General features: G+C 40.9%; 1 protein-coding gene across 1 annotated transcript in view; it reads right to left on the reverse strand.

The window, feature by feature from the left end:
* CRTAM (cytotoxic and regulatory T cell molecule) overlaps nt 1–16,652 on the reverse strand; it is a 30,592-nt gene extending 13,940 nt beyond the window's left edge. The window contains exons 1-5 of the mRNA XM_035716625.2: nt 15,601–16,652; nt 8,696–8,842; nt 5,705–5,857; nt 3,333–3,476; nt 2,230–2,391 (exon numbers count right to left, since the gene is read on the reverse strand). Coding sequence (XP_035572518.1) covers nt 2,230–2,391; nt 3,333–3,476; nt 5,705–5,857; nt 8,696–8,842; nt 15,601–15,646 — 652 coding nt within the window. The 5' untranslated portion in view covers nt 15,647–16,652. The remainder of the gene's footprint in view (nt 1–2,229; nt 2,392–3,332; nt 3,477–5,704; nt 5,858–8,695; nt 8,843–15,600) is intronic.
* Between the last annotated feature and the right edge of the window lie 578 nt (nt 16,653–17,230).

Genomic DNA, 17,230 nt, shown 5'->3' on the forward strand with positions numbered 1-17,230 from the left:
TCCCTCATGTTGGAACACTAAATAAATGAAGTAAATCATTTTGAGGAGGGTCTGATTCTATTCCTGTTCTGTTCTCTTTCTCCAAGCATCACACTTTCACAATATCTAAGTGTGGGTTTTTCAAAGGAAGACACTACTCATAGCCCCGGATATGATGCTTACATTTTCCCAGGTCCTACCATGCAGAGTGTGGGAAGGAAAGGGGTCAGAATCCTTACTTGTAAATGTGTTTTAAAGCACCTCTCAGCTAATCAAACTTTTTAAACTCATTGGATGAACAAAACGTGTGTAATATCTGTATGTCAGTGTAATAGTTTGCCAAAGGGAAAAAAGCTGTAAACAAATGGAAGCCACCGATAGCTGATACTGAAGTTGCTCTTTGAATACTTATGGAGATCTTGGCAGTGGGTGCTAAGTAATCGATAGATCAGAAATAAAAGTCAAGTCTTATTCTAATTAGAAGCATCTTATGGCTGGGATTTTGAGTCCTACAGAACCATGGCCATAATGGAGAAGAAACTGTCATTTCCACTCAGGAGTAATTTTTGTAGATGGCCTGAACAATAGCTAAAAAGTAAAAAATTATAATATATATATATATATTTTTTTTCCAGCATCATTGGTTCTCTTGTTTAAGAATCTGAATGTCTGGGGCACCTGGGTGACTCAGTCGGTTGAGCGTCTGACTCTTGGTTTCAGCTCAGATTATGATCTCAGGGTTGTAAGATTAAGCCCTGCGTCAGGCTCCATGCTCGATGGGAAATCTGCTTGAGATTCTCTCTCTCCCCCTTCCCCATGTGTTCTCTCTTTCTCTCTCTCTCCCTCTCTTAAATAAATCTTAAAAAAATAATAATAACCTGAATATTTTTCAGAAGCATGCCCCGCATGCACTATGCTCCACTGACCACAGAGGCTAGAGGGGAACAGTGAAGGAGCGGCAGGACTCTCTGCATCAGATGACAGTAGCCAGCCCAGGGTAGGGGGCCCCAGGCTTCTAGAGGCAACTTCCTCAAAACTTGCTACTTTTGGTTTGAGAAAGTGACTGATGGAAAGCATGTGGTGGTGAGAGGGGAGCTGTTAGCCACAGCAGCAACCCCCACAGGGCTGCAGGGCGCTTTTCCCATGATGGCATTCTCCTTAATTAGTGTCTTGCATGAGCAGTTATTTCATGTAGAGCTTTCTCAACAAACATATCCTCATCCAGCTCCCTCCTTCACTAGTGTGAGTGAATCCTTGCACTTCAGGAATTCTTTTTACACTGAGTAGCACCTTACAAATAACAGAGGTCAGAGTCTTATTAATTATAGATGTGTGATTCATGCTACTTCTTATTAGATACTTCTTGGATCAAAAAGTTTTCTAGGGGCACCTGGGTGGCTCAGTCAAGTGTCTGACTCTTGATTTTTGACTTAGGTCATCATCTGAGGGTCATGGGATCGAGTCCTGCCTCAGGCTCTGTGCTGGGCAAAAAGTCTGCTTGAGATTCTCTCTCCCTCTGCCCCCACCCCCTCACAATTTCTCTCTCTTTTTTAAAAAAAGAGAAAGTTTTCTAGAGTTTAAAAATTATTATTATTATTTTATTATTATTATTATTATTATTATTTGCTTTTGGTGAAGAAATTGCAGAACCCATTCTGAAAATGGAGGCAATTCTTCTTCACATTTACCATTTGGCATTTTATGTGTTAGTATTTGTTCTCCCCAGAATATTAACATGGTTAAACTAAAATCTGCAAAAACAGTCATTAACAAAATATATCTAAAGAGTAATTGTGGCTTAATTTGACTGTGTGAGTCTTTTATATTAACATAAAGTGACGCCAGCAAGTTTAGATTTATTTCAATCACTGTTATCTCCTTTTGGGTTGACTACAAAGATAAAGCACAGAGGCCATCTGAAGCACAGATACCTCTCTGAAAACATGACTGCAATAAAACTGTTGAAGGCCGAGTTATGCCAGCTGTCACTACCAAAAAGGAATCATGACACTATTTGCATATGGCGCCCTGCTAGGCTTTCTGCACAACTGGGGTTCTGAATGTTGGAACAGGTGCATTCTAGCACACAGCTGGAGAAATTTTAATCATTAAAGGAATTTGCTGCTAAGGAGAGCTTTGTGGACAGTGATCTCACTCTGAAGGACTCTTCCCATTCCATTTAATTTTGTTTGATAATGTAATGTTAGGGTAAATTAAAGATGATTAAAGACCGTCATTCATTCTTCTTACCCAAATCTTCAAATCGGAAAGGTGCTACCAGTTTTCTTCCCTGTAGACCTTTGTGTCGGATGATGCAGTTCACTGTTGAGTTTTTGCCATATGTGTGGACTCTGAGGAGGCTGCTGCTATTACATTTCTTCCCATCCATTTCAAATTCATGGTGGGTTTCACCTATGGAGCAAGTTAAAGAGATGTATGAGGTTGTGGCTACGTAATACCACTGGGTGTGTTTAGTTCTCTCAGGGACCAACGGCTGGGACATCTTGGCAAAGCTGTTAGACTTTTTTTTTTTTAAGTTGTTAGACTTCTAAGCTCATTCTAGCTTCAGCCAGCAACCTCGTACACACTTGGCCCTCGTCACAGAGGGAAGCAGGTGAATAACAGTGGTTAGGTTGGTATAAACCTTCACTGCTGAAAAAAAAAATTCCAAAGCTTATTGTGGTTACATAAGGACAGCCTGATGTTGTCAAACACAAAGATCCAAGACTTTACTCAGGTTGAATGAATAAGGCAAATGAAAGAAGAGGTCTTATAATGGTGTAGAATTGGCACTGGACCGAACCTCTCTCTATGTAAAATCCAATGTAACATATGTTACAATGTCAGCAAACTATAAACAGTTCTGAAGTAGTTATCCTGCTTCAGTCCATTGAACCCTGCTTCAATCTACTCAGAGTTTAGATTCTTTCTCCATAATATATGTTTATTGAGGGTATGACATTGTAGTGTATAAGGAGGATCTTACCTATTCCAATACACAAGCATCATGTTAAATGTATTTTCAATTTTATGTCTGCTAACAAGTTCATGCGGAGGTAATAGTTGTACCTAGATATGAACTTTTGTTGAATTTTAAGAAGCTATAATATTCCATTTTAAGTTTCTACTCTAAGTATACATATGTAATCACATTATTTGTGATAGGCTTTCAAGACGAAAGCATAATCTTGTTTGGCTATAAAGATAATTTGTCTGGAGAAGAACTGAAGAGTTATTGAGTGTTGTTTTCGGGCACCTAATGCCACCAGAGGGTGCCAGAGGATTTAAAAATTCCTTGGAAATGTAAGTAGGATGGAAAACAAAGGAGGAAAGAGAACCAGCTCCCCACTTACCATAGAGCTCTATGTCATTCCCTAAAATCCATGTTATCTGCGGAGGGGGCTTACTTCTCACAGTGGAGCATCTAAGTGTAACGTGTTCCTTTCCATTTTGCGTTCTGATAACTGAAGCTTCCAGGGTTGGCATGGAAGGTGTTGCTGGAAGAGAATTGATTTTTCTGTGCTCAGTTAGCTGGTCTACATATCCCAGGAAAGCATGGAATCTAATAATCTAAAGGGATCGTTGTACCATATGGTCTAAATAATGGGCATTTTTTGTTTTTAAACTTGATCTTTCTCAGACTATAGTTTAAAGGGCTTTTAGGTACTTGTAAAGCTACCTTGGTCACATTGCTGGTTACCCAGTGTATGATTAGTCCCTGGAAATTCCCAGTAATACAACAACAATTTTTACATTTGATGTATGACTGTAGTTGATTGGTAGAGCACTAGGTGAGGAGTACAGACCTGAATTCTAGGTCCACCTGTGATTGCAAGAACTATTGTATGTCCCTCAACATCCTGGTGGGTCAGTTTCCTTGTCTGTGACACGACGGAGTTGGTTTATGAGTTGGCTGCTATGGTTCTAGACTTTTCTGAGTGTATGATTCACCTCGAGTGAGTTAGTTCTGTTCCCTGCTAACATCAAAGATGCATTTCTCTTATAAAGGGCCCATCTGTCCTTTTTTTTTTTTTTTCCTACTCCTGTCTTGGAAATAGAGTTGACCCTTGACACAATGTGGACGTTAGAGGTGCTGACACCTCCCCTGACCACTGCACAGTTGAAAATCCTTGTGTAACTTTTGACTTGTTGATGGGAAGCCTTACCAATGACATGAACAGTTGATTAACACATATTTTGTATATGTATTCTGTACTGTGTTCTTACAACAAAGCCAGCTAGAGAAAAGAAGATGTTATTAAGAAAATCACAAGGAAGAGAAAATACATTCATAGTACTGGACTGTATTTATCGAAAAAAATTGCATATAAGTGCACCTGCACAATTTAAACCTGTGTGGTTCCAGGGTCAAGTAGGCTAACTTCCTCCTCTTTCCCATTCTACTTCACACTTTGGTCCAGGCCTGCACCCTTTCACACTGATTTGCTCATTTATCTGCCATTGAGATTGCAAAGTCAGCTCCAAGTGTGCGCTGGATGCATTCGATGCTGACAGTACAAATATGGAAAAGATAAAGCCCTTTGAGAAGCTAACAGTGTGATAGACTCAGCCCCTAAGCTGTTAGTTAAAGGATCATGTGTTAAGGGCAGGGAAAGAGGTACGAGTGGAGTGGCACAAGAGCCCAGAAGGGCACGCAAGCAGCGTGAGCCAGAGTGCTATGAGGGGTGGCCAGGAGGATGAGTTGAGTCACACTGGTTCTCAAAACCCCTAGGGAGCCGTTCCTTCCCAGATACTTTGTCTCCGTGCCTTTACTTTATAGCAGGCCCCCCGCTGTATTCATCCAACAGGAGAAGCCTGAGAAACTCACTTGTGATATGTGAAATTGTATCGCTTAGAGATTAACAAAAAGCAATGTTTATAATTGATCTGGTCCGTCACAAAAAGCAGAAAAGTAAAGAGGGTAAGACTGATGCCAAACAGGGAGGCCTGGGTGGCCCAGTGGTTAAGCGTCTGCCTTCAGCTCAGGGTGTGATCCTGGGGTCCTGGGATCGAGTCCTGCATCCAGCTCCCTGCATGGAGCCTGCTTCTCCCTCTGCCTATGTCTCTGCCTCTCTCTGTGTGTCTCTCATGAATAAATAAATAAAATCTTAAAAAAAAAAAAAAAAGACTGATGCCAAACACAGCCGAGCATCCACAGAACTGAGCGAGTCCCAGGCAATCAGGATTCCGTCACTTCCTACCCACACCTCCCAACCCCACATCCCACTGGAAGAGGGGAACTGGCTTCGGCAGAGGACGTGAGCCAAGTGTCCGGTGCAGTTACATCTGAATTCATTCAATCTTAGGATATGCTGTTGTGGGGTTCACCTTTATTTACATGCATGTTTTGCCTTCCTAAACTCATGTGCCCACCCCCCTGGGCAGAGATGTGCCTGGTTCCTCTTTGATTCCCTGGAGCTTAGCACCGTGCCTGGGTGCATCGTAGCAGCTTATCACCTATCAATTCTCCTTTCTCTTAGTCTCCGAGACAGGAAACTTAGTTCATGCCGAGGGCAAATTTCACAGAGTCACATTTTAATCTAGGGCTCGCCAGTCAAAATGCTCCTTTCCGTTTTTCCTTTCAACAAAAGATGGTTGGAGGTGCCCTAGAAAATGCTCTGCGCTAGGCAATATTTCTAAGTAAAATGTTAAGTCTGAGAACGATCTGTCCTGTTCCTAAGTCTGTTGTTCCCGTGCGGGGGTTTGCTGGCTGTCAGGCACCTACCTAGCACCATCACTTTTACTTCCTTTGTTCTCACGGAGTTACTGTAATGTAAGCACTTGTACACGCCTTCATCCCGCTGGCTGACGTTAAGCACGCTGATGGAGAGCTGATTGGTGGAGTGGTGAAGAAGCTGGTATTTGGAATTTTGTAAAGCTGGACAAGAGGGGGGGAAAAAGAGCTGTTAGGAAGAAAGCGATCTGAGGAATCTAATCTCTCAGTGGATTGATTATTTGCAGGAATGGCTTTTGAATTTCACACTTCGACAGAACAAATGTCCCATCTTCGATTGAGCTGCCTTCCAAATCCTAGTGTTCCCAGCTGGATGCCTCTCAATAGCTTGACATTAGTTTAGGAAATGAAATATTTTGATACTGGGACCTGTGAAATAGACCATTTGCTTTATTTGTGCACGTAGGAGATTAACCCGATGCTGGTGAATGGTTCGGGTTGCAGGAGGATTAAATTTTCTTTTCTTTTTTTACATTACAAAAAATGCCCCATTAGACTTACCTCTTTGAAATCTGATTGATCTGAGGTTGTCTTGTCAAGATGGATGTGAAGAGTGGATGATAAATGTATGGCTATCCATTACTCCATTTGGGTGCTTTTTATTTTTAAAGGTTTTAAGTAACCTCTACATACAATGTGGGGCTCGAACTCACAACCCCGAGAGCAAGAGTCAGTCTCAGGCTCTACTGACTGAGCCAGCCAGGCACCCCCTTTTATTTTTAATTTTTTAGAGGTCTATTATTAGTTGAAGTTTCCTAAATATTTTTTAAAAGATTTTATTTATTTATTTGAGAGAGAGAGAGAGAGATATCTCAAGAGAGAGCATGAGCAGGGGGTGAGGGAGAGGGAGAAGCAGGCTCCCTGCTGAACAGGGAAACTTGACATGGGGCTTGATCCCAGGACCCTGAGATCATACATGACCTGAGCCGAAGGCAGACAATCAACTGAGCCACCCAAGTGCCCCTATAGTTTCCTAAAGATATAGCAAGTGTTGAGGGTGGGGTTGTTGCTGTTTGTTTGATTCTATATCTCAGGTCTTAGGTCCCTTAACAAATCAGAGGCTCCTGAAATGACTGTTTTTTTTTTCTCTCTCTCTCTCTCTCTCTTTCAACTTTAGTATATGTGCTGCTGAATCAAGTACTCTCTTCCTTTCATTCTCTTCAGTTCTCCTCCCTCCCTCCCTCCCTCCCTCCCTCCCTCCCTCCCTCCCTCCCTCCCTTCCTTCCTTCCTTCCTTCCTTCCTAGGTTTATAACATAAACAAGCCAAAAATAGTTAAACCTTGAGTGGCTGACCAAGGAAGGTTGTTTCTCATCTGAACTAATGGTTGTGTGTCCTTTGACACCGATGTTACCTGGGCTAGAATTCAGGCATTCTCAGCCTCAGCACATTGACTTTGAGTCCATAATTCTTGGTTGTGGGAGCTACCCTGTACACCTGAAGATATCTAGCAGCAATCCTGGCCTCTGCTCCTTAGATGCCAGACCACCCCCTGCCTTTTTCCAGTTACAACAATCCAAACTCCCTCCAGACATTGCCAGATGTCCCCTTGAAGGCAAGAATGACCCTCAGTTGGACATCACCGAGTTCAATCAAGGTATTCTACTGCAGAAATTTGACAGTGCTCATCTCCTCAGTTTATTAAAAACCAAACTGAAACACGAGAAAGCATTATTTAACAGGAATGATCTCTACTCAAAGTTTTTCTCTCAGAACAATTCACATCTACTTACTTTATTGGAATCTACTATGAATAGTTTACTTAGCTTGAAATATATGGTTAGCTTACATTGAACATAGTGATATTTAATAATGTTTCATGCAGAGGGGTGCCTGGGGGGCTCAGTAAGCTTCTGACTCTTGGTTTTCACTCAGGTCATGATCTCAGGGTCCTGGGATTTATGCTCAGTGCAGAGTCTGCTTGAGATTTTCTCTCCCCCTCTCCTTCTGCCCCTCCTACTTATGCTCTCTCTCTCTCTAAATAAATAAATCTTAAAAAAAATAATGTTTCATACCATATCAAGTTTTTTAGAGGCTCTACTTCTACAAGGCACAATGAAATTCTCTGTTTCAGAGACTTTTCCAAGCATTTGGCAGTTCAGAATATTAAATGGAGATTTACAATGGTCTCATTATGAAGGGGAGGGCTTAGTGAAATCCTGCCCAAAGAGATGAACTAAAGAGACTTTTAAAAATCCCTTTCCAAAAAAAAAACCCGTTCCTTCAGAAAATAACCCCAAAACCCTTTGTGACTGTGTGAGATGATGGATGTTAGCTAGACCTCCTGTGGTGATTATTTTGCAGTATATATGAAATATCAGATCATTTTACACCTTATACAGTATTACCTGTTTATTAGATCTCAATAAAACTAGGGGCTGGGGGAAGAGTCCCTTTCCCTCTCAGACATCTGGGACTCAGTGTGTATTTGTGAAAATAGGAACGTGTGCTCTCTCTTCCAAAGTCTATGTCCTGTCCATTCCTCAGGTGCTCAGGGATCTTGCTTTTGTGTTGAGACCAGCAGGAGAAAAGGCAATATCTGGAAGGGAGCTTTGTGATGGGACTTTGAATTGCACAGATGAAAAACGAAGCAGCTGGCTCCAGATGTGGGGCGATTGTGTTAGCTGCTCGAGGACAAAAGGCCTCCGGTTAGTCTGCGGCCTGTCTGTCATTGGTGCTGCTGGCAGTTTCATGGCTGCTGAGTACAAGAGTGACGTGGCAGTGAGGTGTGGGCAAGGAAATGTGCTTTGTAACTTGAGCCCCCTTTACTAACCATTCTGGTGGGGTTTCCATTTCAGACTTCCTGTCAGAAAAAGCAGCTATGTGTAAAATGATAGGCCTCTGAGTGTGATCCCCATGTAATAGTAGGTGGGCCAAGCCCACCTTTTGGGTGACTCATGCTGGTTTCTATCCCACCAACTTGTCTGTCTGGAAAATCCCTCAGGTTGAGGTCTGGTGGCTATTTTTTTTTTTCTTTCACTTACCAGGATGCTCATTTAAAAAAATGGTGAACCCTGACGGGGCCAGCCACTGCAGGGAGATGGTCTTCTCTGGAGAAACAACACAGTTGAGAGTGAGCGTCTGGCCTTCCTCCACAGTGACTGTTTCCGTGTGGTTAGTCAGAAAGGCTTCTGCAGAGAAAGAGAATTGGGGACGGTCAGGCTGGCATGGGCCAAGACACTTCCAAGCTGAGCCAAGGTCGTCTTCTCAACACAACCCATGGATTCATTCTGTCATTCATTACATACTTTTTTTTTTTTTTCCCCCAGAGAGCAAGAGTGAGCAAGCAGGGAAAGAGGCGCAGAGAGAGAGAGAGAATCTTAAGTAGTCTCCATGCTCAGCATGGAGCCCAAGGTGGGGCTTGATCTCATGACCCGAGCCAAAATCAAGAATCAGATACTTAACCAACTGAGCCACCCAGGGGCCCCCTCATAACATACTTCCTAGAGAAACAAAACATAAATCAGTATAAAGGAGCAAGCATCCTACCTAGGAGCAGTAAGATGTCACCCGAAGGAGGCCTGAATGAAGAGTGGTCTTTTGATAGGAAAGAAGGAAAATGTTGAACAACATGTATTGGGCACTTGCTCTCTTATAGGCCAGGAACTCTGCCCAGCCACGTTAACCTATATTTAATTTAGCTTTTGAACTAACTGTGTAAAGAAAGAATTATCTCTCTGGCTCTACAGATGAAGGAATAGAGGCTGAAGGTGACACAGGTCCTGGGGCTGGGATCTGTACCCATGTCTATGGGCTTCAAAGTCCATGGTCTTGTAACTAGGTCAGACTGTCTAAATGATGAGACCCCAGAAAACTCAACCTTTCTGGCTTCAATTTATGAAACAGGTGACTTGTGGCTTTAAGTTATGTGTCTAGGATCCCAAGTAGTGCTCCTGTGAGCACCTTCACCGGGAGTGGTTAAGCCCCACCTGCAGACGAGATTGTATGTCAGAGAGAGCATGTTCTAAGATCTCTTCCAATTCAATTTTCCACAGCAGCACTTTCTCCAGGCAAACATGAGAATCTATTTTTCCCAAATCACAACCCCCAAAGAATGATAAACAATTGGTTGTAAGCAGCTGCAAATGTATTCTCCCAAAAAGGAAATTGATAAAAAAAAAATAAATTGGCTTTGCTGCTGATTTGGCACATTTATTGCCATCCATTATTTCTTCAAGTTTTAAATTTAAAAAAAATCTTTTTTTCTGAGGACTAGACAATTCTTATCAATGAAAGTACAAAACACTTTCATAAACAGAAGGATACTGTGGGGGTTTATAAATTATGAATAGCCAACGTAATGAGTTTTACTGCATCATCTGAAACCTTAAAAAAGAGAGAGAGAAAGAAACAAGGAATTTATTTCCTTGTGATGAATTTCAAGTATTAAGAAAAGTGCTTTGGAGAGCCCTGGGAATTAATTGATGTAGACTTTTTAGTTTGTCCCATTCCTAGGCCATTAATTTCAATTTAGCTTCTGGCAATAATAACCCAGAATCGTTGTATTGTATTCGTATTGACTTTCATGGGGAAAAAAGTTCGCTTGAGTTGTAATGGAAAAATACCCATATCATCACCAATACTATAATGAACAATAAAGAGTCGATAAAAAGATACTGTGTTTTCATAAGCGCATTGAAGCATAAGCCCAGAATTCTGCTTAGGTTGCATCATTTGGAAATACTTTTATCTATAAAATCAACTCATAATTGAGTAATAAAGATAATATTAGTAGAGATGCTTTGAAATGACAATGGAATTTCTTCTAAGGCTAAGGAGTTTCTGAGCCAAGAAATTGAATCTAGAACTGTCTACTTTCCATTGCTTCCATGATCATTCCCATCGTGACTCTTGCTCTATTTTTGAGTTCTTATGTGTTATCCTGCTTCCCACAGGTTGAAGTTTCTAGAGGGCAGTGACTATATTTCTCTAAAATTCATTCCTTATAGAAACTATCACAGTGTGAGCTTGGAAAGTAATGGTTTAGCGCCGGCTTTCATGATGGCAACATAGAGCAGGTGATGGACAGGTCTTTGGTCTCCTGTTGTTAATAAAAATACTGAGACAGGAGGGAAGTTACTAGGTTGAATCAATGATAGAAAAAAGACCGCAGTTAAGCAACATGCCCTGATTTCATCCTCCAGTCCAGAAGTTGATACTAAAACGTTTTGCTCATGTTTTTACCTTTGGCAAAGTGATTGTCTAGACAGGAAGCCTGCATCTGGGGAAATGGGAGTGGTATTTATCTGCAGCCTGTTTATGAATAAATGTCATCCATTTTAAGGATGTCTTTTTTTCTTGGGATATGTGTTTTTGAATTAAATTGTTATTTGATTCTTATAATGCTGAAGACATTGTCATGAAACGTAAGGGGGCTTTTTAGCATATGCTAAAGAATCGTATCTCCTGAGATTAGTGTTTGCTCTTGTTGTCGAGAATTTAATATCAGCCTATAGACCACAAATATAAACACCTGGGTATCACTTGGAAAGGACGATGCTTGAGGCCTGGGATAGTTGCTGCTTTCTCTACTCTGCTCCAAGCCTTGCCTTTAGCTTTACAGGCTGATTTCTCATTCAGTGTTTTCATGTAGACCCATGTTTGATTTAGAGACAGGAAATCATTGTAGAAGGGAAGAATAGCCCCAGAGAGAAGCCACAGACTCACACTGCTTCAGCTGCAAGTGCTTAAAAAGATAGCTTGGCGGGTCTAGGCTCTGCTCAAGCATGGAAGAGGAAGATCCCTGTACCTGCATTTTGATGGCACATCTTCTAAGGGGAAGTTCACCAGGACTCTCTCATTGTCATTGCAAACTAAACTGGAACCACCTTTTATGTTTTTTTTTTCCATCTAAGTTTGGAGTCCTACTTTCACCTTTGTCAGAGAAGTGGGGTGTGGGTTACCTTCTCTGTTTACCACTTCCTCCCCTGCAGGCTCTAGAAACACGGATATCTGTATGCACCCTTAGCCTTTCTTGGGTAGATCCCAAGTGCTGTGAGCCTCCTTCCTTGTGCTCCCCAGCTGGGCTTCAGAGTTCCAGTCTGCACGTTAGCCCTATGTGATTCCACAGATGCTGAGTGTGCAAAGCTTGGCAGTGAATAGCGGTGGCGTTTCTCCTGGGAGGTCCCCCACTTATTGCTGGTAGGTCGTGTTTACTGAGTGGATTATTGACTTCTGACTAGATTCATCCATCCATGCAAGACCATGTGTTAGGAGGCTGCTGGGGTTATAGATTGTGACTGGTTTATATATAGAAATAGAAGCTGTGACCTTCATCATCTCCACCCGCAATCTCATGAACTCTAATGGTCCTGTCAGGGCAGTGGATTCATGCCAAAGCACCTGTGACTGACCCTCAAGCCAAAGAGCAAGCAGCAGTCACAACCATCTACCAGAGCTTGCATAGATAAAACCTGAGCAGTCCTTAAGATTCCTTGGTTTTCCCCCAAGATGTTGGGAGTTGCAGTGTCTGATCTCCTCTCTATGAGAGGTTATCATGGTAGATTCAAGAAAGAGTAAAATGTTATTTTTTTTCTTACCTTAGTAACTTAATGATTACATGCAATAAATTTTAAAACTCCAGAATCAAATGAGCCTGTCCTGTAGGGCCCCCAAACTTGTGATGTCCCATTGGAACTCATCATTTCTTGTGTCCCCCTAGGCTTCACACACACCTAGCACAGATACACTACCAGCTCCATTCCACTTCTGCTTGTATCTAATGTGGTCACCAGCCACTGCCAGGTCCAGTCTCAAGAAGACACTTTTCCTTTTCCTTTGTCCATACTGTTCTACTGACTTGGATATCTTTTTCTTTGTTTTTTTAGAGTTGGGGGAAGGGTAGAAAGAGTCTCTCTCTCTCTCTCTCTCTCTCTCTCTAGTGGGCAGCAAAGCAAAGTTTATTGAGTGATAATACTAAGCTCCTGAAGAGGGAGAAGACCTGAGAAGGTTGCCATGGAGAGAGAGGGAATCTTAAGCAGGCTCCATTCCCAATGAGGAGCCTGGAGGCTTGATGCGGGGATGCAGGTCTCCATCTCAGGACCCTGAGATCATCATGACCCTGAGATCATGACCTGAGCTGAAATCAAGAGTTGGATACTTAATTGAGCCACTGAGGTGCCATGCCACCACCTGGATACTTTTCTTACCTCCTCCAAGACTCAACTCAAATTACACCACTTTTGTCAAATTCACCTAACCAGTCTTTAGCCTCCTCCTTCCCCATGATGACCTGCCCTCTCCTCCAGATCCTTAAAGGTTTTGAATGGACTTCTCTTATAGCACTTAGCACATTGCTTTATATTTGCTTATAAGTATCTCTCTGTGGAGTTTGCAAACTTCTCATAGGAAAGTTGTTTGTCATTCATTTGTTTTATAGTCCCAGGACCTAACACCAAGATTTTATTTTCAAAATAATATTTTAAGTATTAATTGAATTAATGGCTAAAAACATGGACATTTATATAGTCAGTAATAAACAATGTAATAGGATGCCACCTTGGCTCTGTTATCATTATGTTGTATAAGAAAGACTTGCGCTAAGTTAAACCAGAGACAGAGGATGAGTGTCTCAAATCAGAGCCCTACATACATGACTATTATGAAGTCATAAACAAAAATGCTTCAATTTAGATCATTATAAAAAAGGATTATTAGTTTTTTTTTTTTTTTTAGATTGACTCAACAGAGAAAATCGCAAGGGTACAGATGAATCTGGCTGTGCCAAAATTAAATTATTTCCAGTATGGCTTTCAAGAAGACATCTCAAAGTGTCAAGAAAAGTGGGACCTTTTCATGGTCAAAAACAACAAACATGGTCAAAAGGAATCTCAACAGAACCTTAAATATGCAGCTGTTCTTTGTAAAGTCCAGAATAGAAGGTTCAAATTGGTAGATTTTCATCATCCACGATATAGGTGAATGGGATTCATTTTGAAAGATTCTTCATTCTTACTGCATTTTACCCATCTAGAGGCTATCTATGTGAGTAGTGACCTTGAAAAGAGGCAGGCTCCAAGATTATGGGACTTTTGCCCATAATTCTTGGCAGCCTTAGAAGTTGCTTAGTAGAAGGTACAGTGATCTTCCCATGATTCACAGCTAAAGACAGCTGGCAATGTAAAGTGTTGCCAAAATTGATGATTTGATGCCTTTTTGGTAACAAGAAAGCAACGTGGTCAACTCCTTCCCTGTTTGGGACTCTGATTGGCCTGAGCAAGGTTAGTCAGAGGGGACAGTTTGTATTCATTGAGCATACCTGCCTTTTGGGTGGCCCTTTGGGTGAGCTTACAGATTGGGGTTTTTCAATAACAGATCTTCCAAATTGTATAAATCAGTGGCTTTCAAACTTTAGATCTGCATTAAGAAACACTTTCTACCATAATCTAGTAGAAAGACACACACACACACTCACTCTAAATGTTTCATGAGATAATTCTTATATATGTGCTGTGCAGGCTGATTTACTAGCTATGAAAATGTGGGCAGGTTACCTAACTGCTTTTAAACTCTATTTTCTCATGGAAATTAGGGTAGGGGACATTAATACCTCAATTTGCTAGGCTGAAATATTAGTATAAAGTGCTCACTCCTGTGCCTGGCACAATGAATATATTTTTCTCCTGTCTCTATAAATAGTATTTGAATAATCTGTATTCTAAGAGTTATTTTAGGTTTGCCTTAAATCATGATTATTGTTTTTATTTTAAAACTTTTTTTGTAAGGTATTTTTATGAGGCAATAACTTGAATCCTCAAAAAGTGAAAGTCAGTGAAGGGCTTTAAATTTTGGAATCATTGAAAACTTTCTAATTTTAGCTGTCTAAGTGTACTTTTCCTGAATGTAGGAGCTGTCCTTTAAGCCACTTATTGAAGAAACTAATATTATTTATTACCAAATATTGAATTCATATTAAGTGCCTCAGAGCAAAGGGACCAAAAAAGAATGCACTTAATTTAATTGTTTAAAATAAGAAATTGAAATACTCCATAAAACAAGAAATCTAGCTTTTTAAAATCGTGTCATTCAGATGCAGTTCTATGGTGAATGGAGATTTAGAAGGGTAGGTGCATTACCTGAAATATAACTATAATTCAGTTCAATATTCGGAAGTACACATAACAAGCAAGCAGTACATGTACATACGGGTTCTTTTGCGAGAATCCAATCTGGTACAAGTTGCAATCAGAGATTTAGAGACACCTACACCCTGGCCCCTCCCCCCACCCTTTAGAGCAGGAATAATTTGACCTGTGCTAAAAAGGTAACCGTGTCTTTAATTTTCATGTGCTACGTTAGAATTAAGTAAGCATCAAAAATCAAATTTGAAAATTATAATAAAATGTCAAGTATAGCTGCCTCATCTAAGCACGAGTTTTTCACGGGGCTCATTATGATCTCTGAACTAATAAAGAGTTGGATAGCACTTTGCCATCTTCAGAGTGCTCTCATGTTTTGGAATTTGATCCCTTTAAAAATCCGGGGAGCTTGGTAGTTGAACATTGCTAATCATCTTCATTTCAAGATGCAGAAATTGAGTTTTCAGAGCACTTAAATTATCTGGCTAAGGCTTATAGAGCAAGGCAGTTTTTAAAATCCAAAACTCTGCTCTGCCCCTGGTTTACACTTATTTAAAAGACAGAGCCTGATAAGCTTGTCACATTTTGCCATAACATGGACCCCACAGAGACCCATACCCATTAGAAATTGAACAAGAGATTAAATAAAGGGGTAACATCCTCCCATGTGTGATCATGGTACAGCTTGGAAAGTAATAACATATTTACCTGGGTTGTCTTCTGTAGTAGGCCCTCCGCGAATGCAGTCAACTGATAAATTTGGTAAAGTCAAGTCAACTGAGTATCATAAAAAATTAGCTCTAAATCCTTACCTTGTAAGGGGAACCAAGCCAGCAAGCTGCAAAGTCTCCACCACATACTGTGCCGTGCTGTTGTCACACTTTGTCAACTTCCTCTAGATTCTGAAATAAAGGGAGCAGAGTGGTTTCTTTTGAAGGGGGAGAGGCAGTAGCTCTGTGACCTCATGTGTCTCAACTCCTCCATTGGTTCTGGAAGCCCCCTCTTAGCTGCCCCCAAAATACCTCCAGGTGGAACATTTAGGGAACCGCATGTGTCATCTCGATTGTGGAGAGGTGTGAGTGATGTGTTGGTGGCACAAATCATTCTGCCACATGTGGGTAGTACTGATAAATCAACTAGTAGCAAGGTTTTTGGGGGGGAGGATAGGTGGGGGAGAGATTAAAATTTCCCTGTGCAGTGGTAACCCTGTTTTTACTTTTCTAGTATATTAGACAATGATAACAAGACAATTTTTGCTAAAGCTTTGTGAATATGTTTTGTTTCTACAACAACGTATTATGGTATTTAGGGCCAGAACTCATTCATTCACGTTATTTGATCATTTAAAAAATCGGTATCAATCTTCCCTACTCATCCATTCATCCATCCATCTACATCTATCCAGACATCTAGTATGTATTGTTCTAAGATGTCATATATGTAAAAGATCAATTCCTTGTTTTTGAGGAGAATATGATCTACTGGGGGACTACTCCAGTCCATAATAGGCAAATGAACCATTTTAGGATTTAATTGTCATTAATTGGGGCAAATTGAGATATACTACTTCATTTTTTCCAGGCCACACAGAAAATACTAATAAGCTTATTTAAAAGATAGAGTCTAGACTGCAGTATTTGGAAAGTCATAAAGGAAATAATATTTACTGTTTCTAATTAAAATGATGGAGCACCTGCCTGGCTTAGTTGGCAGAACACGTGACTCTTGATCTTGGAATTGTGGGTTTAAGCCCCACTTGGGTGTACAGATTACTTTAAAAATAATAAAATTTAAAAACAAAAAAGAGGGGGGTGCCTGGGTAGCTTAATCAGTTAAGTGGCTTCCTTCAGTTCGGCTCATGATCTCAGGGTCCTGGGATGGAGCCGCATCAGGCTCCCTGCTCAGTGGGGAATCTGCTTCTCCCTCTCCCTCTGCTCCTCCCCTTCCCCCTGCTTGAGCACACTTGCACACACACACACTCTCTCTCAAATAAATAAAATCTTAAAAAAAATAATAAGTGTTGCTTATTCTGTAAATGTGTTGATATCTTGAGTAGAGAATTTTATTCATCAAAAATGTCTTTCAAATGTTTTACCTATTATTTTTTAAAAGATTTTATTTGAGAGAGAGTGAGAGTGTGTGCAAGTGGACGGAGGGGCAGAGGGAGAGGGAGATGGAATCTCAAGCAGACTCTGTGCTGAGCTTGGAGCCCAGTGTGGGGCTCAATCCCAGGAGCCTGAGATCACGACCTGAGCTGAAGTAAAAAGTTGGACACTTAACTGAACAAATCACCCAGGCACCCTTCAAATATTTTACCCATTTTAACATATAGGATGAAAAGAGGAGAGAAAATAGAATTTTCTTGTAGGGCATAGCATGATAGAAGGTAATGTTTCCCAAACTGTATGATCATATAAATGCTTTGGGCCTCCAGCCAAAAAA

Source organism: Canis lupus, chromosome 5 (assembly GCF_003254725.2).
Source record: "Canis lupus dingo isolate Sandy chromosome 5, ASM325472v2, whole genome shotgun sequence".
Taxonomy (NCBI): domain Eukaryota; kingdom Metazoa; phylum Chordata; class Mammalia; order Carnivora; family Canidae; genus Canis; species Canis lupus.